The sequence below is a fragment of the Nansenia antarctica genome (genome assembly GCF_963989245.1).
Source record: "Nansenia antarctica genome assembly, chromosome: 16".
Classification (NCBI taxonomy): Eukaryota; Metazoa; Chordata; class Actinopteri; order Argentiniformes; family Microstomatidae; genus Nansenia; species Nansenia antarctica.
In genome coordinates, this window is record NC_137686.1 from 13,006,639 (window position 1) to 13,029,871 (window position 23,233).

General features: G+C 43.3%; 1 protein-coding gene across 1 annotated transcript in view; it reads right to left on the reverse strand.

Moving 5' to 3' along the window:
• Positions 1-2,391: 2,391 nt before the first annotated feature.
• The window catches only part of LOC308171965 (ATP-dependent RNA helicase A protein-like), a gene marked incomplete at its 3' end in the record, with an annotated part of 60,267 nt that continues 39,425 nt past the window's right edge, over positions 2,392-23,233 (reverse strand). The window contains exons 21-28 of the mRNA XM_080546877.1: positions 17,770-17,881; positions 17,297-17,458; positions 16,839-16,966; positions 16,153-16,382; positions 15,805-15,920; positions 15,078-15,278; positions 14,030-14,296; positions 2,392-2,584 (exon numbers count right to left, since the gene is read on the reverse strand). Coding sequence (XP_080403003.1) covers positions 2,392-2,584; positions 14,030-14,296; positions 15,078-15,278; positions 15,805-15,920; positions 16,153-16,382; positions 16,839-16,966; positions 17,297-17,458; positions 17,770-17,881 — 1,409 coding nt within the window. The remainder of the gene's footprint in view (positions 2,585-14,029; positions 14,297-15,077; positions 15,279-15,804; positions 15,921-16,152; positions 16,383-16,838; positions 16,967-17,296; positions 17,459-17,769; positions 17,882-23,233) is intronic.

The following is a 23,233-nucleotide window of genomic DNA, read 5'->3' on the forward strand; positions in this document are numbered from 1 at the left end:
GGCTGTTAGTGTACAAAGTCAGAGATAGATGACATTCGCTCGCAAGTTCGTTGCAACCTTAACTATGCTTAAGTGTCAGCAACACTTTCTTTGACAGGGGCTCCCTCTAGCGTTTGAAACAAAATACACAGTAGGCCACATTCAACTGTCAACCTCCAGTTGCAGTTCATGGTTGTTTGAAATATTAAGAACAATAAACACTTTATTTCATTATCTCCTCTAATTTGCATTATTATTATTATAATTGTGTATGTCTAGGTCAACTGTTCACCATGTGAAGACAAAATGGTCCCTCTTCGAGTGTCAGTCTCTGTGGCGGAACCATTCTCCTCCAATATCACCAACCTGCCACTAGAGCTGGTTGAAGAGGTCCTGAAGGAGCAAGATAACTTTGTGCCAATCTTGGATGTCTATCCTGTACAAGGGTTGGGCCCTGCTGTGGATAGCATTGCAGAGTGCCTGGAACATGCAAGGTAAATACTAGGGGGCGGCAGTGGCTCAGGAGGTAGAGCCGGCGTCTAAGGTTGGCAGTTCGGCGGTTCAAACCATGGCTGGTTATGTGTCAAGGTGTCCTTGAGCAAGGGTCGCCAGGGTCGCCATCTATGGCCGCATAAAATAACAAATTCCAACAATTGACTGACAACTTGATTGCATGGCAATAAAACGTTTTTTTTTTTTTTTTTACTTTGTATTATTATTACTATTGAGGATATCTGAACATTGAAACCCCAAGGTTTGCCAGAAACAGATAAGCCTGGTCTTTGACTACATACAAATCTAAATAGAAAACCTAAATTGGAGGTTGCATTTTAGTCTAGATTTAGGCTTACGGCTTTAGTTTAGGCTTAATCTGTGTCTAGGTCCTCTGCAGCTCATCCAGAATGCTGCCTCCAGTCTGGTGTTCAATCTCCCCAAATTCTCCCATGTATTTGTCGCTTTGGACAAAGGTGTCTGCTACATGCCAACAATGTAAATGTAATGCAGTGTAGGTCAGCTTTTGACACCTGAGATCTTGTGCACAGAATTCTTGCAGGTTAGAGTACAGCCTGTATGAATCTCTCTGCTGCAGGTTTTTCTACGATTTGAGACTGTGACGATGAGGAGCAGTGTGAGGAGTACGCTGGGCTCATTGAGAAACGCCTTCAGCTGTGAGTAATAACCATGTTTACTATGCATGCAATTGGAAATATGACTCTGTCTGTGTTTCTTTGACATACCTTGATTACATAATCATCATTGACAATTGGTTGTGATTATTTCTCAGTTTGGTATTTCACTTTGTGGTAAAATTATTATTATCTTCACAAAATATAATGTTAAAGTGACATTGACACCATTGGCGGTATTCTGATTAATACACAACATCGTCTGTATATATTAGTTCATAATTAGTGTATAATTCGTTCATTGATGTTCGTGCTGAATCAAAGAATAAAGACCACTTCAGGGCAGGACACTTCATGCTCTGTTCCAGCTACTACGACATCCAGGATGGAACCATTACATTTGTTGTCCTGTTGACCCTCTCTCTTGGTTCCAGATGGGCACAGGTGGGGGTGATCATCCTAATTGTCCCAGGAACCATAAGAATGGGTCAAATTGATGGACTCGCTCTCTTCCTGGTCGACCAGCAGCCTTTTTGGTTGTTGTTACTATTTACTTTAACATTATTTCCATTTAACATATTATTCTTTAATAAATCTCCTGTTATTGTTATCCATGTGTCGTCTCCCTTTTTGTCACCTTGTCAAGAGCCAGGCAAGCGTAACATCGGCCGACAGCGGTACTTGACTCGAGAACTGCTGTGCTAACTGTGTTTGTTGCACCCTATGTACAGTTCACTTTACAGTTCGCTTAATATTGTCATGTTTTTTGCACTGGCTCCATAACAAGCATTGTAATAATTGAAAATATTTACATTAAAATAATACTGTTAAAATTCCTCATGGCTCTTTCATTGTGCACACCAAACATCATTAACAGACAACAGGTAAAAAACAAGTTTTAATCAACAGAATCTTCTAATGGCAGCAGACCTGGTCTTTGAGTTAGTACCCCACTCTGGCCAGGCCCACAAGATGACATGAAATCAAGTTTAACATAACATACAAAAAGACATCTAGTCTCGACTCTAAAAAGTCTAGAGAATATAGTTCATGACAATATTTTGGGATTTTAATAAGTGTCTTGATGCTCAATATGTTCTGACATGGTACAGTATAAATGTCCTCATCTACGGGACAATAAAGTTATGAACATTTTGAATAGGAAGTAAATAAAACTTCTCTACATGACTGAAATGTCCTAATAACCAACACAGAAGAATCAGTTAATGTGACGCCTTACAAACAGGACATGAGACCTACTTCGACTAACACCCACTCCTCACCCTCACCACCCGCCCCTGTTGCCTCCTCTGTAACCACCACCACCACCTCCACCTCCACCGTATCCTCCTCCTCCTCCTCCACCATAACCTCCTCCTCCTCTGTATCCTCCTCCCCCACTGTAACCACCTCCACCCCTGTATCCTCCACCTCCCCTGTACCCGCCTCCTCCACCCTGGTAACCTCCTCCCCGACCTCTGTACCCACCACCACCGCCGCCGTCAAACCTCGCCATCTTAGGAGGCCGTGGGCCATCTCCAAACCTGGAGGGAGACAGATAGAGAAGGACAGACAGAGAAATACAGAGACATAGAGTAAAGGAGAGAGACAGAGAGAAATCGGTTATTTCCTGTACTCATAACAGACACATACTACACTACTGAACATGACATCACTTAACTCCAGACAAGACATTCCCGCCCCCCTGTTCTAGGCTGGTTTTAGAGCCAATGTTGATCATCTACACAGAAGACGCTGCTAATCCATTATTGCCATTTCATACACTATGTCTGGCTGGCCTGCGGTGGTTTATAAGACTATAGCCCTGCCTCAGAAACAACCGTAAGCTCCTCACCGATACCTCAGATCAGAATCACAATCGCTTTTGTTACGTCCCAGTGTACAAGTACACAAGAGTAACATTCTTTGGCTTTGCTTCCTCAACATTATATTGCAGCAGATCACAATAATAAAGTACAGTAATAATAAGTGATATAGTAAGTACTAATAAAGTAATAAAGTGATAGTAGTACCAGTCGTACTACAGTGGATTCATCAGGGCAAAATACAATACAATACAATGCAAGTAGTCAGAATATATGTATTATTGTAGTGTGCGTGGGGTTGGTTTGGGGGGGGGTAGTCTTTTGTTTTTTTTACCAGTGTATTTCTCCAGCAACCTACCTACCGATCTTAATGCCTACAGATCTACACTGGGTTGTTTCAACACAGGGCCTATCATAATTGCCGATTCCCAGAGAGCTGAGAAGGAACTCTACTCCGACCACGTGTGGTGGTCATCTGGTCGTACCGTGCGTTGTTGGCCATGAGGTTCAGCCCTGCGGCCGAGGGCTTGGAGATCTGCCGTATGAGGTTGAGCAGGCGCTCGTTGGTGGGGTCCAGCTGCCTGATGTACTCAGGGTCTTTGCTGACCTCCACCACCAGGGCCTCCATGCCGGCCCGCAGCGCCGCGATGCCCCCAGACACCCCGTGGGGAACCTGCAGCTTGATCCTGGGAGGAGGAAGCTTATTATTGGATTTGATTGATCCTTTATCTGTACAGGAAGATCTGACTGAGACCTGAGTCTGTTTTACAGAAGAGTCTTGTAAGACCTGTTACAAGTACATGGCATGACAGGGAATACCATCAAATAAACATCCTGACAGACATAAATATTAGTAAGAGATAAATATCATTGTAAAAATGTTGTTATCATAAATGGTCTAAGACTGTCCATGCTTGACCGTGAGGATATTCATGTTTGATCAGAAAAGCCGCCCCCCCCTACACACACACTCTGATGAACAACCCCCCCCCCCCATAACTATACATATCCTATTTTGTCTACAATATCAAGTTTTGCACTGTCACAATTTGAACTTCTGGTTAGATGCTAAACTGCCTTTTGTTGTCTGGTACTTGTACTCGGCAATGACAATAAAGTTGAATCTAATCTAATCTAATGTATGTCAAATATTGGCAGGGTAAAAAACGATCCATTCCAGGATTGCACCAGTTAAAAAGCCACTGACCAGTCATCCAGCTCGGTGACGTCTCCGGTGGAGGTGATCTTCTTGGAGGCGAACAGGATGAGCTGCAGAGGGCTGACCAGCGTCATCCCCTTGGCTGAGATCGCTCAAGTACGGATCTGATTGGACAAAAATTAGACCCGAGAAATGAGACCAGTGATGACACGTTGATACAGCTCAGGGCGCCAATTACTGTGTATATTTCAACGACAACACATCATGTGTCTCCATGACACACTGGATGTTAAACATGAGAAATGTAGTCAACGTCATAGTTGAAAGCTCTAAGAGAGAACATAAAGGTCCAAAATGTGCGGAGAGAAAAAGGATGAAACAAATATAAATAAACACCTTTTCCGAAAAGACAAAGAAGGGCGATGGGTAGGTCATGTCCTGGCTGCTGAAGGGACAGTTGACGGAGGACTTGTGTATGAGGGCGTTGCGGCCCTCGGTGGTGAGGATCTTCCTCTTCTCCTTGTGGTAACACACGTTGGGGTAGGAGCCGAAGGTCAGCAGGGAGATGACCACGTCCAGGTTGTTGTCGGGGCCGACGTTGTTGAACATCTGAGTCATCAGACACTCTGCAGCCGCCACGTCAAACCACACATAACAACAGGAAGTGGAACAGTATAAACGTGAGACAGACTGCTGTGCTATGAATGAATTTAACTGTACAACTAAAACAAAACAACTTTGTTTTAGCTGTCTTTGTTTTAGTTCTCTATTTTTCCAGTTTTACAATGACAACAGTGTAGTAGATTTATTATTATAGTAGATTTATTATATTATTATTATCATTATTATTATTAATAATAATAATAATAATAATAATAGTGAATTTATTCTGTATAACACTTTTCTCATCCCTGTAATACACTACATTCTATGGAGAGAACAGGAATAGATATATAAATACAAATGAACACAAAAACATAGTCAGTAAAAACAACAATAACAAATAGTTTAAAAAGCAATGTTTAAAAAGACGGGTTTTGAGGGATCATTTGAAGGATTATCCCGATGCCGTTGTGGTTGTTCATGTATACCGTACCTTCGGGGAAGCCAGAGTTGATGAGGATGTCCTTCAGCTGGACCTTGGCCTCCCAGGTCATCCTCAGGGTGGACATGTTGAGCCTCTTATGGTCACAGAACCGGGCCTCCGCGTCCTCTCCGCCCATCCTGCAACCACAGCACCACTTAACAAGGCTCCCTGCCACTGCCACTGCCACACACCTCCACTACAGCACCACTTAACAAGGCTCCCTGCCACTGCCACTGCCACACACCTCCACTACAGCACCACTTAACAAGGCTCCCTGCCACTGCCACTGCCACACACCTCCACTACAGCACCACTTAACAAGGCTCCCTGCCACTGCCACTGCCACACACCTCCACTACAGGGCAGGATGGTGGAGGGCAGGGCTCACTGTAATGCATGGATTGGAATGAGGACTGAGGACTTCCTGCATGGAAGGGAACGAGAACTTCCTCATTCCATTCCGTTCCATGCATCACAGCGAGCCCTGTCTTCTGATTTCCACCTCCACTGTTCATTTGTCATTCCTTGAGTGTGAGTTATGAGTGTGAGTTATGAGTGTGAGTTTTGAGGGCCCGAACACAAGCACGGGGCTGTTAGGTGCCCTGCTCTGAAGGCTCTAGACCCACCTGACTTCGTCCCAGGCCTGGAAGACGGACAGCAGGGCCACGTGGTCGGAGAAGCGCGTCCCCGCGTAGTTCCTGTGGGCGAAGCCGAGCCGCCGGCCCTCGCTGACAAAGGGCTCCGGGAAACAGGTGGCCGCCGAGATCGTGCACACGGCATCACCAACACTGGAGGCCAGGAGAGACCAGGAGAGACCAGGAGAGACCAGGGGGTATAGATATCTTAGATATCTTTTTGCTCTGCTCAGCACTATATGCTGAATTAAACTGGGGGCCCCTAGTGAATTGTACGGTACTGATTTCTCACTGAACTATTCATCTGAAATAAGGGGAAGGATTTGACTGAGTCCAGGTAGAATGTCTGATCCTACCTGAAGATGCAGCCCATGATCATCATCTTCCCCAGGCGAGGCTCGATGGGCAGCTTGGCCAGGATCCGGCCCAGAGGAGTCAACTCATCATTGGTGTCCAGAGCATCCAGTTCTATATGGAGACATGTCAACATCAGGTTCTACATGGAGACATGTCAACATCAGGTTCTACATGGAGACATGTCAACATCAGGTTCTACATGGAGACATGTCAACATCAGGTTCTACATGGAGACACGTCAACATCAGGTTCTACATGGAGACATGTCAACATCAGGTTCTACATGGAGACATGTCAACATCAGGTTCTACATGGAGACATGTCAACATCAGGTTCTACATGGAGACATGTCAACATCAGGTTCTACATGGAGACATGTCAACATCAGGTTCTACATGGAGACATGTCAACATCAGGTTCTATATGGAGACATGTCAACATCAGGTTCTACATGGAGACATGTCAACATCAGGTTCTAATGATAAATGACAGGTTAACCTACTGGGTGGAATCAAAAAATCTGCTACAGTTACCAGAGTGGATTTAGAAGAGGGAGAGGTACTATGGACCCTGTTATATGCTTGGAGGATGACATTAGAAGAGCTCAAGTAAACAAAGAGGTAGTGGTAGCAGTCTTTTTTGATATTGAGAAAGCATATGATATGATGTGGACAAAGGGCCTGTTGATAAAACTGCAGGAAATGGGGGTTGGGGGCAGAATGTTCAGGTGGATTAAGGATATTTTTGTATGAAAGGAGCCTGAGGGTTAAAATTGATGGGGAGGTCAGTGCTAGATATATAGCAGAGAATGGAACCCCCCAGGGAAGCATTGTAAGCCCCTTATTGTTCGATATTATGATAGATCATATTTTTAAAAATGTACAGGGAACTGACGGAGTGGCTTTGTTTGCTGATGATGGTGCTATGTGGAAGAAGGGGAGGAATGTAGGTTTTATTGTTAAGAAAATGCAGAATGCAGTTAATGAAGTCCAGCAATTGGCTGTACTGTGGGGATTTAGGATTTCGGTAGAGAAGACCAAGGTTATGTTTTTCTCAAGGGGGAACATTGGTCCTGAATTTAAAATTCAGTTGGCAGGCAGAGAGTTGGAAAGAGTTGAGGTTTTTAAATACCTCGGGATGTGGTTTGATAAGAGGTTAACTTGGGCCTTCCACATACAGGAGATGGAGGCTAAATGCAAGAAAGTTTTAAATATAATGAGGTGCTTGTGTGGAGTTGAGTGGGGTGCGTCTGGGTCTGCATTGAGAGCAATCTACACTGGCATGATGAGATCAGTATTTGATTATGGCTGTGTGGTTTATGTGTCAGCGTCTAAATCCACATTAAGGAAACTTGATATGTTGCACAATCAAGCTCTGCGCATTTGTAGTGGATTAGCTAAAACTTCTCCGATAGCAGCAATCCAGGTAGAGGTGGGCGAGATGCCTTTGCATTTGAGAAGAGACCAGCTTGCTCTGGTATATTGGGCTAACCTCAAGGGACACAGTGGGGACCATATTGCACAGCCAGTCCTGAGGGATTGCCAAGAGAGGCTGTATGAGGGAGGGAAAAGCTTTGGGTGGACAATCCAACATAAAGTAGTAAATATGAGCATAAGCAATTTTAATATCAGCCCCACGGTGGCATTCCCTGCAGTCCCCCCCTGGACATTTGAAGAGGTGACAGTAGATTTAGGACTGCTTGAAGCAAAACAGGAAGGGGGAGTAGATAAATGGAGGGTACAGGGATACATTAGGGAACAGTATAATCAGAGGTTGATTATCTTTACAGATGCATCAAAAAGGAGTGATGGGAGGGTGGGAGTAGCTCATGTGATACCGGAAATGGGTCTGGCTATAACAAAGAGGCTGACGGATAATTTGGCGGTTTACACAGCAGAACTTTTAGCCATATGGTTTGCCCTGTTATGGGTTGAAAGTGTTGGGTGTAACAGGCAAGCAGTAATAGCATCTGACTCCAGCTCTGCTCTTTTAAGTATGCAAAATGCATAATCAGCATCCAGGATGGATATTATTTTAGAAATTTTACAATTAGCAAGTGGGATGTTAAAGGCAGGTTTTACATTTTCTTTCCTGTGGGTGCCAGCTCACATAGGGGTGGAGGGAAATGAGTTGGCTGACACCTATGCCAAGAAAGCAGTAGAAAAAGAGAGAGTGGAGGTGGAAATTAAATACAGTAAGGCAGAGGTAAAAAGTATTATAAAGGCAAAATCGTATGAGAAATGGCAGTATATTTGGAACAGTGGGACCTCTGGGAGACACCTTTTTTATTTTCAACCAAAAGTGAGGGTGGATAATAGTACATGCAGGTCCAGGCGTGAAGAGGTGGTGCTGGCCAGGTTAAGGATTGGACATACCAATTTAAATAGTACCCTGTTTTTAATAAACAAGCATGCAGATGGCAACTGTGAGCAGTGTCTATGGAATAGACCAGAAACAGTGGAACATGTTTTAATACACTGCCAAAAGTATCATAACGAAAGGCGTAGGTTTATTGCTCAGGTGGAGGAAAATAAAGAAGTATTTGAGATGAAATATATTTTACAGAGAAGGGAAGGGAAGATTTTAAAGTTGTTGTTTTTCTTTTTAAGGGAAACAGGGCTTTTAAAAAGAATTTAAGTTAGTAAAGTTAAGAAGCAAGTCCTGTGCCACACTCCAGTCCAGCGGTGGCGGTAATACACCAAGTGGTTGTCAACCGCCAATTGAAAAAAAGAAGAAGAAGAAGAAGAAGTTTACCGCACAGCTGATGCTGATTAATCAATTAAACCTGAGCTGTGTTTCTGGTGCTGTGCAGTGTGGAGCCTGTTGTTCAGGTAATGTTACATGTGGTTTTAACTAATTATGTTATTACGTTTACAATTCATTACCTATTGGATATGTTTAGTAAATTAATTGATTTTTTGTTCGTCAATGTAACGTTATTTGCTGAGTTATGAAGCGAAGACGTCAGTCTCAGCTTTTAGCTAGCTATTTAGTTAGCTATTTAGCTAACGTTGGCGTTATTATAGTTATTATAGTTATTATAGTTATGTCATTGTAACACGATGTAAGAAAAGTACTAGGTGACACCCGATTTTTGTCAGATATGCTCCAGTCAACACAGCTTGACCTTACTAAAGCTGTTGAGCTAATTGAAACACTACAACAGACTCTAAAAAACTATCGTACTGAGACATGAGTTTTGGATTGAAATACTCAACACCTGTGAAAGTTGTAACATTTCTACAACTCACACTCATAAGAGGGCAAGACGGATAACAAAGAAACTTAAAGGTAGTGTTATCACGTCTCCACTAGGACAGCACACAATACCAGACAGCAAAAAGTATTTTCTAACTAAAATATTTTATCCTGTCATTGATTGCATGATTGGTGAAATGCAAAGACGATTCTCTAGCTTTAACTGTCACATCATGCAGGGTATCCAGGCACTGAATCCATCCAGCAGCAGCTTTTTGAATGAGGAGGCAGTTAATCTTTTAGCAAATGCATATGGATCAAATGTAGATAACCTTAAACACGAACTGCAGCAGATTAGAAGATTGTTGGATCAACAAGCAACAAATGGAAAACAAAGTTAGTTAATTTTTTGGATCCATACAAGATGGTTTTCTTGGAGATGTTCAGATTATGTAAAATAGCTGTAGTATTACCGGTCACCAGTGCAGCATGTGAGAGGAGTTTTTCCAACTCTTAAAATAATAAAGAATCACCTGCGCTCTACCATGGCAGAGAATAGATTAACAAGTATTGCAGTTCTCAGCATTGAGTCTAAACGTGCAAAAGCTCTGAATTTGGATGAGTTTGTGAAGCGATTTGCTGCACAGCATAGCAATCGTCGCATTCAGCTTTTGTAAATGTATTTATTTGTATTTTTTTATTATTAATTTTTTTAATAGCAGATTTTGTGGCAAGGCAAGTTTATTTGTATAGCACTTATACAACAGGGGCAATTCAAAGTGCTTTACATTATTTAAAAATACGTTTTAAAAAAATGTATGTAATTAGGAGGATTTTGAATTCAATTCTCTGAGAGACTGGTAGCCAGTGCAGGGATCTCAGGATTGGTGTAATGTGTTCAAAGTTCTTTGTTTTTGTTAGGACCCTAGCAGCGGTGTTTTGGATGAGCTGCAATTTACGAACAGCTCCTTTAGATAGGCCTGTTAGTAGACTACAATACTCAAGTCTACTCCAAACAAATGCATGGATGAGTTTTTCAAGGTCTTGCTTGGACATGAAACCTCTCATTCTTGTTTGTTCTGACGATCAAGTTCAGCACGCATTGTTCATGTTCCTTGTTTATTGTCTCAGAATGAAAGAGATAATAAAATGTTTTTTTCTCCCACAAACCTATGTCTTTGTAATAATTTACTGGATGAGAGAGAAACCTGTACACACATGCACACACTAGTTCTATATGTAGAACAGGCTGTAAGGGATGATAAATATACATAAATGTAAGACATTAAGATAGCCACTTATCAAAATGATGGCCACACTAAAATATCTGCTTGCCACCCCATGTATAAATCTCTAGAATCGCCACTGCTGATCTGACCGGCGACGAACCTTCTGTCATCACTCCTCAAACCGTCATGAGCAAAACTATTTTCAGCAGAGGGAAATTTCTCAGAAACAATCCCGACGACGACGACGTCGTCTTCGAAGATGATGATGATGATGGTTGTGAAGAGGAGGCTCACATGTTGCCCCAGATCTTCATCTCCCACCAGGCGCAGACGTACGACGAGCGGGTCGCCCTGTTCTGTGATCAGATAATCGCCAAGCAGCTTTCGGTGAGTCAGCTACCTTAGCTAGCTAGCATGGCTCTAACTTTGATAGAAGTAAAAACAATTTAACACATCGTGACGTTAGAATTATAAGGTTCTATCTCCATTTTTGTCAAAATGTACTTTTTTACATAATCTGATCCATTAGGTGTTTATTAATGCCTGTGTGGTGTTATTTTTTAAAATGTTGACATTTTTGAGTTAGTAATTCATAAAATACAAAGGTTCCATCTCACAAAACATAATAATGGAATGTAAAAACTTTGACGCTCAATATCTCTGAACTGCCCTAAACGGAGATAGAACCTTATAATTCTAAGCTCACGATATATTGATAAACATCTCATTTGTCACTGAATGGACTTTTAGGCAGAAAAGGCGGATGCAGCGATCGCCGTGTACATCGTTGACAAACTGGCCAAACAACAGTCTTCTTGGACCGCGGTGTGGAAAGTTGCCCCCGACCTCCTGATGCTTGATATTTTTGATGTCCATCTGGTCAACTGCGATGATATTGTCGGGGACCTGCCTTCCATCGGTGTGCTTGTCGAGGTATCAAGTGTTGTATTTACTTTGACTGAATCAAATTGAATAGCGGGGTGTGTGGCTGTTAGTGTACAAAGTCAGAGATAGATGACATTCGCTCGCAAGTTCGTTGCAACCTTAACTATGCTTAAGTGTCAGCAACACTTTCTTTGACAGGGGCTCCCTCTAGCGTTTGAAACAAAATACACAGTAGGCCACATTCAACTGTCAACCTCCAGTTGCAGTTCATGGTTGTTTGAAATATTAAGAACAATAAACACTTTATTTCATTATCTCCTCTAATTTGCATTATTATTATTGTAATTGTGTGTCTAGGTCAACTGTTTCACTATACCATGTGAAGACAAAATGGTCCCCTATCGAGGGTCTCATCTCCCGTCTCTGTCAGTCTCTGTGGCGGAACCATTCTTCTCCTCCAATATCACCAACCTGGACCTAGAGATGGTTGAAGAGGTCCTGAAGGAGCAAGATTACTTTGTGCCAATCTTGGATGTCTATCCTGTACAAGGGTTGGGCCCTGCTGTGGATAGCATTGCAGAGTGCCTGGAAAATGCAAGGTAAATACTAGGGGGCGGCAGTGGCTCAGGAGGTAGAGCCGGCGTCTAAGGTTGGCAGTTCGGCGGTTCAAACCATGGCTGGTTATGTGTCAAGGTGTCCTTGAGCAAGGGTCGCCAGGGTCGCCATCTATGGCCGCATAAAATAACAAATTCCAACAATTGACTGACAACTTGATTGCATGGCAATAAAACGTTTTTTTTTTTTTTTACTTTGTATTATTATTACTATTGAGGATATCTGAACATTGAAACCCCAAGGTTTGCCAGAAACAGCTAAGCCTGGTCTTTGACTACATACAAATCTAAATAGAAAACCTAAATTGGAGGTTGCATTTTAGTCTAGATTTAGGCTTACGGCTTTAGTTTAGGCTTAATCTGTGTCTAGGTCCTCTGCAGCTCATCCAGAATGCTGCCTCCAGTCTGGTGTTCAATCTCCCCAAATTCTCCCATGTATTTGTCGCTTTGGACAAAGGTGTCTGCTACATGCCAACAATGTAAATGTAATGCAGTGTAGGTCAGCTTTTGACACCTGAGATCTTGTGCACAGAATTCTTGCAGGTTAGAGTACAGCCTGTATGAATCTCTCTGCTGCAGGTTTTTCTACGATTTGAGACTGGGACGATGAGGAGCAGTGTGAGGAGTACGCTGGGCTCATTGAGAAACGCCTTCAGCTGTGAGTAATAACCATGTTTACTATGCATGCAATTGGAAATATGACTCTGTCTGTGTTTCTTTGACATACCTTGATTACATAATCATCATTGACAATTGGTTGTGATTATTTCTCAGTTTGGTATTTCACTTTGTGGTAAAATTATTATTATCTTCACAAAATATAATGTTAAAGTGACATTGACACCATTGGCGGTATTCTGATTAATACACAACATCGTCTGTATATATTAGTTCATAATTAGTGTATAATTCGTTCATTGATGTTCGTGCTGAATCAATAATAAATCAGTGGAGGTCCACGCCAACAAGCTGGACGCCAACACCTTGGGAGATGTCGGCTGTGACGATCCACACTTGACCCTATGGGGGGCGCTATTACATTTGTTGTCCTGTTGACCCTCTCTCTTGGTTCCAGATGGGCACAGGTGGGGGTGATCATCCTAATTGTCCCAGGAACCATAAGAGTGGGTCAAATTGATGGACTCGCTCTCTTCCTGGTCGACCAGCAGCCTTTTTGGTTGTTGTTACTATTTACTTTAACATTATTTCCATTTAACATATTATTCTTTAATAAATCTCCTATTATTGTTATCCATGTGTCGTCTCCCTTTTTGTCACCTTGTCAAGAGCCAGGCAAGCGTAACATCGGCCTACAGCGGTACTTGACTTGAGAACTGCTGTGCTAACTGTGTTTGTTGCACCCTATGTACAGTTCACTTTACAGTTCGCTTAATATTGTCACGTTTTTTGCACTGGCTCCATAACAAGCATTGTAATAATTGAAAATATTTACATTAAAATAATACTGTTAAAATTCCTCATGGCTCTTTCATTGTGCACACCAAACATCATTAACAGACAACAGGTAGTGGTTGGAAAAAACAAGTTTTAATCAACAGAATCTTCTAATGGCAGCAGACCTGGTCTTTGAGTTAGTACCCCACTCTGGCCAGGCCCACAAGATGACATGAAATCAAGTTTAACATAATATACAAAAAGACATCTAGTCTTGACTCTAAAAAGTCTAGAGAATATAGTTCATGACAATATTTTGGGATTGTCTTGATGCTCAATATGTTCTGACATGGTACAGTATAAATGTCCTCATCTACGGGACAATAAAGTTATGAACATTTTGAATAGGAAGTAAATAAAACTTCCCTACATGACTGAAATGTCCTAATAACCAACACAGAAGAATCAGTTAATGTGACGCCTTACAAACAGGACATGAGACCTACTTCGACTAACACCCACTCCTCACCCTCACCACCCGCCCCTGTTGCCTCCTCTGTAACCACCACCACCTCCACCACCACCTCCACCTCCACCGTATCCTCCTCCTCCTCCTCCACCATAACCTCCTCCTCCTCTGTATCCTCCTCCCCCACCGTAACCACCTCCACCCCTGTATCCTCCACCTCCCCTGTACCCGCCTCCTCCACCCTGGTAACCTCCTCCCCGACCTCTGTACCCCCCACCACCACCACCGCCGCCGTCAAACCTCGCCATCTTAGGAGGCCGTGGGCCATCTCCAAACCTGGAGGGAGGGAGGGAGACAGATAGAGAAGGACAGACAGAGAAATACAGAGACATAGAGTAAAGGAGAGAGACAGAGAGAAATCGGTTATTTCCTGTACTCATAACAGACACATACTACACTACTGAACATGACATCACTTAACTCCAGCCAAGACATTCCCGCCCCCCTGTTCTAGGCTGGTTTTAGAGCCAATGTTGATCATCTACACAGAAGACGCTGCTAATCCATTATTGCCATTTCATACACTATGTCTGGCTGGCCTGCGGGGGTTTATCAGACTATAGCCCTGCCTCAGAAACAACCGTAAGCTCCTCACCGATACCTCAGATCAGAATCACAATCGCTTTTGTTACATCCCAGTGTACAAGTACACAAGAGTAACATTCTTTGGCTTTGCTTCCTCAACATTATATTGCAGCAGATCACAATAATAAAGTACAGTAATAATAAGTGATATAGTAAGTACTAATAAAGTAATAAAGTGATAGTAGTACCAGTCGTACTACAGTGGATTCATCAGGGCAAAATACAATACAATACAATACAATGCAAGTAGTCCGAATATATGTATTATTGTAGTGTGCGTGGGGTTGGTTTGGGGGGGGGGTAGTCTTTTGTTTTTTTTACCAGTGTATTTCTCCAGCAACCTACCTACCGATCTTAATGCCTACAGATCTACACTGGGTTGTTTCAACACAGGGCCTATCATAATTGCCGATTCCCAGAGAGCTGAGAAGGAACTCTACTCCGACCACGTGTGGTGGTCATCTGGTCGTACCGTGCGTTGTTGGCCATGAGGTTCAGCCCTGCGGCCGAGGGCTTGGAGATCTGCCGTATGAGGTTGAGCAGGCGCTCGTTGGTGGGGTCCAGCTGCCTGATGTACTCAGGGTCTTTGCTGACCTCCACCACCAGGGCCTCCATGCCGGCCCGCAGCGCCGCGATGCCCCCAGACACCCCGTGGGGAACCTGCAGCTTGATCCTGGGAGGAGGAAGCTTATTATTGGATTTGATTGATCCTTTATCTGTACAGGAAGATCTGACTGAGACCTGAGTCTGTTTTACAGAAGAGTCTTGTAAGACCTGTTACAAGTACATGGCATGACAGGGAATACCATCAAATAAACATCCTGACAGACATAAATATTAGTAAGAGATAAATATCATTGTAAAAATGTTGTTATCATAAATGGTCTAAGACTGTCCATGCTTGACCGTGAGGATATTCATGTTTGATCAGAAAAGCCGCCCCCCCCCCTACACACACACACACTCCAATGAACAACCCCCCCCCCCATAACTATACATATCCTATTTTGTCTACAATATCAAGTTTTGCACTGTCACAATTTGAACTTCTGGTTAGATGCTAAACTGCCTTTTGTTGTCTGGTACTTGTAATCGGCAATGACAATAAAGTTGAATCTAATCTAATCTAATGTATGTCAAATATTGGCAGGGTAAAAAACGATCCATTCCAGGATTGCACCAGTTAAAAAGCCACTGACCAGTCATCCAGCTCGGTGACGTCTCCGGTGGAGGTGATCTTCTTGGAGGCGAACAGGATGAGCTGCAGAGGGCTGACCAGCGTCATCCCCTTGGCTGAGATCGCTCGAGTACGGATCTGATTGGACAAAAATTAGACCCGAGAAATTAGACCAGTGATGACACGTTGATGCAGCTCAGGGCGCCAATTACTGTGTATATTTCAACGACAACACAACATGTGTCTCCATGACACACTGGATGTTAAACATGAGAAATGTAGTCAACGTCATAGTTGAAAGCTCTAAGAGAGAACATAAAGGTCCAAAATGTGCGGAGAGAAAAAGGATGAAACAAATATAAATAAACACCTTTTCCGAAAAGACAAAGAAGGGCGATGGGTAGGTCATGTCCTGGCTGCTGAACGGACAGTTGACGGAGGACTTGTGTATGAGGGCGTTGCGGCCCTCGGTGGTGAGGATCTTCCTCTTCTCCTTGTGGTAACACACGTTGGGGTAGGAGCCGAAGGTCAGCAGGGAGATGACCACGTCCAGGTTGTTGTCGGGGCCGACGTTGTTGAACATCTGAGTCATCAGACACTCTGCAGCCGCCACGTCAAACCACACATAACAACAGGAAGTGGAACAGTATAAACGTGAGACAGACTGTTGTGCTATGAATGAATTTAACTGTACAACTAAAACAAAACAACTTTGTTTTAGCTGTCTTTGTTTTAGTTCTCTATTTTTCCAGTTTTACAATGACAACAGTGTAGTAGATTTATTATTATAGTAGATTTATTATATTATTATTATTATTAATAATAATAATAATAATAGTGAATTTATTCTGTATAACACTTTTCTCATCCCTGTAATACACTACATTCTATGGAGAGAACAGGAATAGATACATAAATACAAATGAACACAAAAACATAGTCAGTAAAAACAACAATAACAAATAGTTTAAAAAGCAATGTTTAAAAAGACGGGTTTTGAGGGATCATTTATGGGGATTATCCCGATGCCGTTGTGGTTGTTCATGTATACCGTACCTTCGGGGAAGCCAGAGTTGATGAGGATGTCCTTCAGCTGGACCTTGGCCTCCCAGGTCATCCTCAGGGTGGACATGTTGAGCCTCTTATGGTCACAGAACCGGGCCTCCGCGTCCTCTCCGCCCATCCTGCAACCACAGCACCACTTAACAAGGCTCCCTGCCACTGCCACTGCCACACACCTCCACTACAGGGCAGGATGGTGGAGGGCAGGGCTCACTGTAATGCATGGAAGGGAATGAGGACTGAGGACTTCCTGCATGGAAGGGAACGAGAACTTCCTCATTCCATTCCGTTCCATGCATCACAGCGAGCCCTGTCTTCTGATTTCCACCTCCACTGTTCATTTGTCATTCCTTGAGTGTGAGTTATGAGTGTGAGTTATGAGTGTGAGTTTTGAGGGCCCGAACACAAGCACGGGGCTGTTAGGTGGCCTGCTCTGAAGGCTCTAGACCCACCTGACTTCGTCCCAGGCCTGGAAGACGGACAGCAGGGCCACGTGGTCGGAGAAGCGCGTCCCCGCGTAGTTCCTGTGGGCGAAGCCGAGCCGCCGGCCCTCGCTGACAAAGGGCTCCGGGAAACAGGTGGCCGCCGAGATCGTGCACACGGCATCACCCACACTGGAGGCCAGGAGAGACCAGGAGAGACCAGGGGGAGAGGAGACCAGGACATGTTAAACATAATTTGCAGTACAGGCCCTGTCTATGGTGGGGTGTTGTTTTGACACCTAATCCTATGGAGAAACAAATCTGTCATAAGGGTAATATTATATCATAGATATATGATATATGATATTTGCTCTGCTCAGCACTATATGCTGAATTAAACTGGGGGCCCCTAGTGAATTGTATGGTACTGATTTCTCACTGAACTATTCATCTGAAATAAGGGGAAGGATTTGACTGAGTCCAGGTAGAATGTCTGATCCTACCTGAAGATGCAGCCCATGATCATCATCTTCCCCAGGCGAGGCTCGATGGGCAGCTTGGCCAGGATCCGGCCCAGAGGAGTCAACTCATCATTGGTGTCCAGAGCATCCAGTTCTATATGGAGACATGTCAACATCAGGTTCTACATGGAGACATGTCAACATCAGGTTCTACATGGAGACATGTCAACATCAGGTTCTACATGGAGACATGTCAACATCAGGTTCTACATGGAGACATGTCAACATCAGGTTCTACATGGAGACATGTCAACATCAGGTTCTACATGGAGACATGTCAACATCAGGTTCTACATGGAGACATGTCAACATCAGGTTCTACATGGAGACATGTCAACATCAGGTTCTAATTGGAGACACGTCAACATCAGGTTCTATATGGAGACATGTCAACATCAGGTTCTACATGGAGACACGTCAACATCAGGTTCTACATGGGAACATATCAACATCCAGTTCTACATGGAGACATGTCAACATCAGGTTCTACATGGAGACATGTCAACATCAGGTTCTACATGGAGACACGTCAACATCAGGTTCTACATGGGAACATATCAACATCCAGTTCTACATGGAGACATGTCAACATCAGGTTCTACATGGAGACATGTCAACATCAGGTTCTACATGGAGACACGTCAACATCAGGTTCTACATGGGAACATATCAACATCCAGTTCTACATGGAGACATGTCAACATCAGGTTCTACATGGAGACATGTCAACATCAGGTTCTATATGGAGACATGTCAACATCAGGTTCTACATGGAGACATGTCAACATCAGGTTCTACATGGGAACATATCAACATCCAGTTCTACATGGAGACATGTCAACATCAGGTTCTACATGGAGACATGTCAACATCAGGTTTTATATGGAGACATGTCAACATCAGGTTCTACATGGAGACATGTCAACATCAGGTTCTACATGGAGACATGTCAACATCAGGTTCTACATGGAGACATGTCAACATCAGGTTCTACATGGAGACATGTCAACATCAGGTTCTACATGGAGACATGTCAACATCAGGTTCTACATGGAGACATGTCAACATCAGGTTCTACATGGAGACATGTCAACATCAGGTTCTACATGGAGACATGTCAACATCAGGTTCTACATGGAGACATGTCAACATCAGGTTCTACATGGAGACATGTCAACATCAGGTTCTAATTGGAGACACGTCAACATCAGGTTCTATATGGAGACATGTCAACATCAGGTTCTACATGGAGACATGTCAACATCAGGTTCTACATGGAGACATGTCAACATCAGGTTCTACATGGAGACATGTCAACATCAGGTTCTACATGGAGACATGTCAACATCAGGTTCTACATGGAGACATGTCAACATCAGGTTCTACATGGAGACATGTCAACATCAGGTTCTACATGGAGACACGTCAACATCAGGTTCTACATGGGAACATATCAACATCCAGTTCTACATGGAGACATGTCAACATCAGGTTCTACATGGAGACATGTCAACATCAGGTTCTACATGGAGACATGTCAACATCAGGTTCTACATGGAGACATGTCAACATCAGGTTCTACATGGAGACACGTCAACATCAGGTTCTACATGGGAACATATCAACATCCAGTTCTACATGGAGACATGTCAACATCAGGTTCTACATGGAGACATGTCAACATCAGGTTCTACATGGAGACATGTCAACATCAGGTTCTACATGGAGACATGTCAACATCAGGTTCTATATGGAGACATGTCAACATCAGGTTCTACATGGAGACATGTCAACATCAGGTTCTACATGGAGACATGTCAACATCAGGTTCTACATGGAGACATGTCAACATCAGGTTCTACATGGAGACATGTCAACATCAGGTTCTACATGGAGACATGTCAACATCAGGTTCTACATGGGAACATATCAACATCCAGTTCTACATGGAGACATGTCAACATCAGGTTCTACATGGAGACATGTCAACATCAGGTTCTACATGGAGACATGTCAACATCAGGTTCTACATGGAGACATGTCAACATCAGGTTCTACATGGAGACATGTCAACATCAGGTTCTACATGGAGACATGTCAACATCAGGTTCTACATGGAGACATGTCAACATCCGGTTCTACATGGAGACATGTCAACATCAGGTTCTACATGGAGACATGTCAACATCAGGTTCTACATGGAGACATGTCAACATCAGGTTCTACATGGAGACATGTCAACATCCAGTTCTACATGGAGACATGTCAACATCAGGTTCTACATGGAGACATGTCAACATCAGGTTCTACATGGAGACATGTCAACATCAGGTTCTACATGGAGACACGTCAACATCAGGTTCTACATGGAGACATGTCAACATCAGGTTCTACATGGAGACATGTCAACATCAGGTTCTACATGGAGACACGTCAACATCAGGTTCTACATGGAGACATGTCAACATCAGGTTCTACATGGAGACATGTCAACATCAGGTTCTATATGGAGACATGTCAACATCAGGTTCTACATGGAGACATGTCAACATCAGGTTCTACATGGAGACATGTCAACATCAGGTTCTACATGGAGACATGTCAACATCAGGTTCTACATGGAGACATGTCAACATCAGGTTCTACATGGAGACATGTCAACATCCAGTTCTACATGGAGACATGTCAACATCAGGTTCTACATGGAGACATGTCAACATCAGGTTCTACATGGAGACATGTCAACATCAGGTTCTACATGGAGACATGTCAACATCAGGTTCTACATGGAGACATGTCAACATCAGGTTCTATATGGAGACATGTCAACATCAGGTTCTACATGGAGACATGTCAACATCAGGTTCTACATGGAGACATGTCAACATCAGGTTCTACATGGAGACATGTCAACATCAGGTTCTACATGGAGACATGTCAACATCATGTTCTACATGGAGACATGTCAACATCAGGTTCTACATGGAGACATGTCAACATCAGGTTCTACATGGAGACATGTCAACATCAGGTTCTAATGATAAATGACAGGTTAACCTACTGGGTGGAATCAAAAAATCTGCTACAGAGTTACCAGAGTGGATTTAGAAGAGGGAGAGGTACTATGGACCCTGTTATATGCTTGGAGGATGACATTAGAAGAGCTCAAGTAAACAAAGAGGTAGTGGTAGCAGTCTTTTTTGATATTGAGAAAGCATATGATATGATGTGGACAAAGGGCCTGTTGATAAAACTGCAGGAAATGGGGGTTGGGGGCAGAATGTTCAGGTGGATTAAGGATATTTTTGTATGAAAGGAGCCTGAGGGTTAAAATTGATGGGGAGGTCAGTGCTAGATATATAGCAGAGAATGGAACCCCCCAGGGAAGCATTGTAAGCCCCTTATTGTTCGATATTATGATAGATCATATTTTTAAAAATGTACAGGGAACTGACGGAGTGGCTTTGTTTGCTGATGATGGTGCTATGTGGAAGAAGGGGAGGAATGTGGGTTTTATTGTTAAGAAAATGCAGAATGCAGTTAATGAAGTCCAGCAATGGGCTGTACAGTGGGGATTTAGGATTTCGGTAGAGAAGACCAAGGTTATGTTTTTCTCAAGGGGGAACATTGGTCCTGAATTTAAAATTCAGTTGGCAGGCAGAGAGTTGGAAAGAGTTGAGGTTTTTAAATACCTCGGGATGTGGTTTGATAAGAGGTTAACTTGGGCCTTCCACATACAGGAGATGGAGGCTAAATGCAAGAAAGTTTTAAATATAATGAGGTACTTGTGTGGAGTTGAGTGGGGTGCGTCTGGGTCTGCATTGAGAGCAATCTACACTGGCATGATGAGATCAGTATTTGATTGTGGCTGTGTGGTTTATGTATCAGCGTCTAAATCCACATTAAGGAAACTTGATATGTTGCACAATCAAGCTCTGCGCATTTGTAGTGGATTAGCTAAAACTTCTCCGATAGCAGCAATCCAGGTAGAGGTGGGCGAGATGCCTTTGCATTTGAGAAGAGACCAGCTTGCTCTGGTATATTGGGCTAACCTCAAGGGACACAGTGGGGACCATATTGCACAGCCAGTCCTGAGGGATTGCCAAGAGAGGCTGTATGAGGGAGGGAAAAGCTTTGGGTGGACAATCCAACATAAAGTAGTAAATATGAGCATAAGCAATTTTAATATCAGCCCCACGGTGGCATTCCCTGCAGTCCCCCCCTGGACATTTGAAGAGGTGACAGTAGATTTAGGACTGCTTGAAGCAAAACAGGAAGGGGGAGTAGATAAATGGAGGGTACAGGGATACATTAGGGAACAGTATAATCAGAGGTTGATTATCTTTACAGATGCATCAAAAAGGAGTGATGGGAGGGTGGGAGTAGCTCATGTGATACCGGAAATGGGTCTGGCTATAACAAAGAGGCTGACGGATAATTTGGCGGTTTACACAGCAGAACTTTTAGCCATATGGTTTGCCCTGTTATGGGTTGAAAGTGTTGGGTGTAACAGGCAAGCAGTAATAGCATCTGACTCCAGCTCTGCTCTTTTAAGTATGCAAAATGCATACTCAGCATCCAGGATGGATATTATTTTAGAAATTTTACAATTAGCAAGTGGGATGTTAAAGGCAGGTTTTACATTTTCTTTCCTGTGGGTGCCAGCTCACATAGGGGTGGAGGGAAATGAGTTGGCTGACACCTATGCCAAGAAAGCAGTGGAAAAAGAGAGAGTGGAGGTGGAAATTAAATACAGTAAGGCAGAGGTAAAAAGTATTATAAAGGCAAAATCGTATGAGAAATGGCAGTATATTTGGAACAGTGGGACCTCTGGGAGACACCTTTTTTATTTTCAACCAAAAGTGAGGGTGGATAATAGTACATGCAGGTCCAGGCGTGAAGAGGTGGTGCTGGCCAGGTTAAGGATTGGACATACCAATTTAAATAGTACCCTGTTTTTAATAAACAAGCATGCAGATGGCAACTGTGAGCAGTGTCTAATGGCAGGGGTCCCCAAACTACGGCGCGCGGGCCGAACACGGCCCACCCCCACACTTGGACCGGCCCTTTGAACAACGTGTAATTTCTAACTGCAATTGCGGCATTGCACCGACGTGGTGGCGGGGGCGCTGTTTCGCAAATAAATTAGCTTTCGTGTTTGCTAGCGAAATAGCTGATAGTTGATGTTGACTGCTCAAGGAGAATACATATTTGAAAGTACAGAATGCCTGAGAGCCTTATATTGCATTATATTACATTACATTTTGAATGGTCATCTGGTGCCTGAATATTGTGTTTTCCTTTACATAAATAATGACATTTCCACCATAAATTGATGCAGAAAGGGCACAAATTGCATCTAAATTCACCAGAATGCAAGAAATTAAGTGTTTGATGCTCGTTTAAGGACCCCCAGACAGCCCTGCTTCATGGGTCCCCCCGTGTA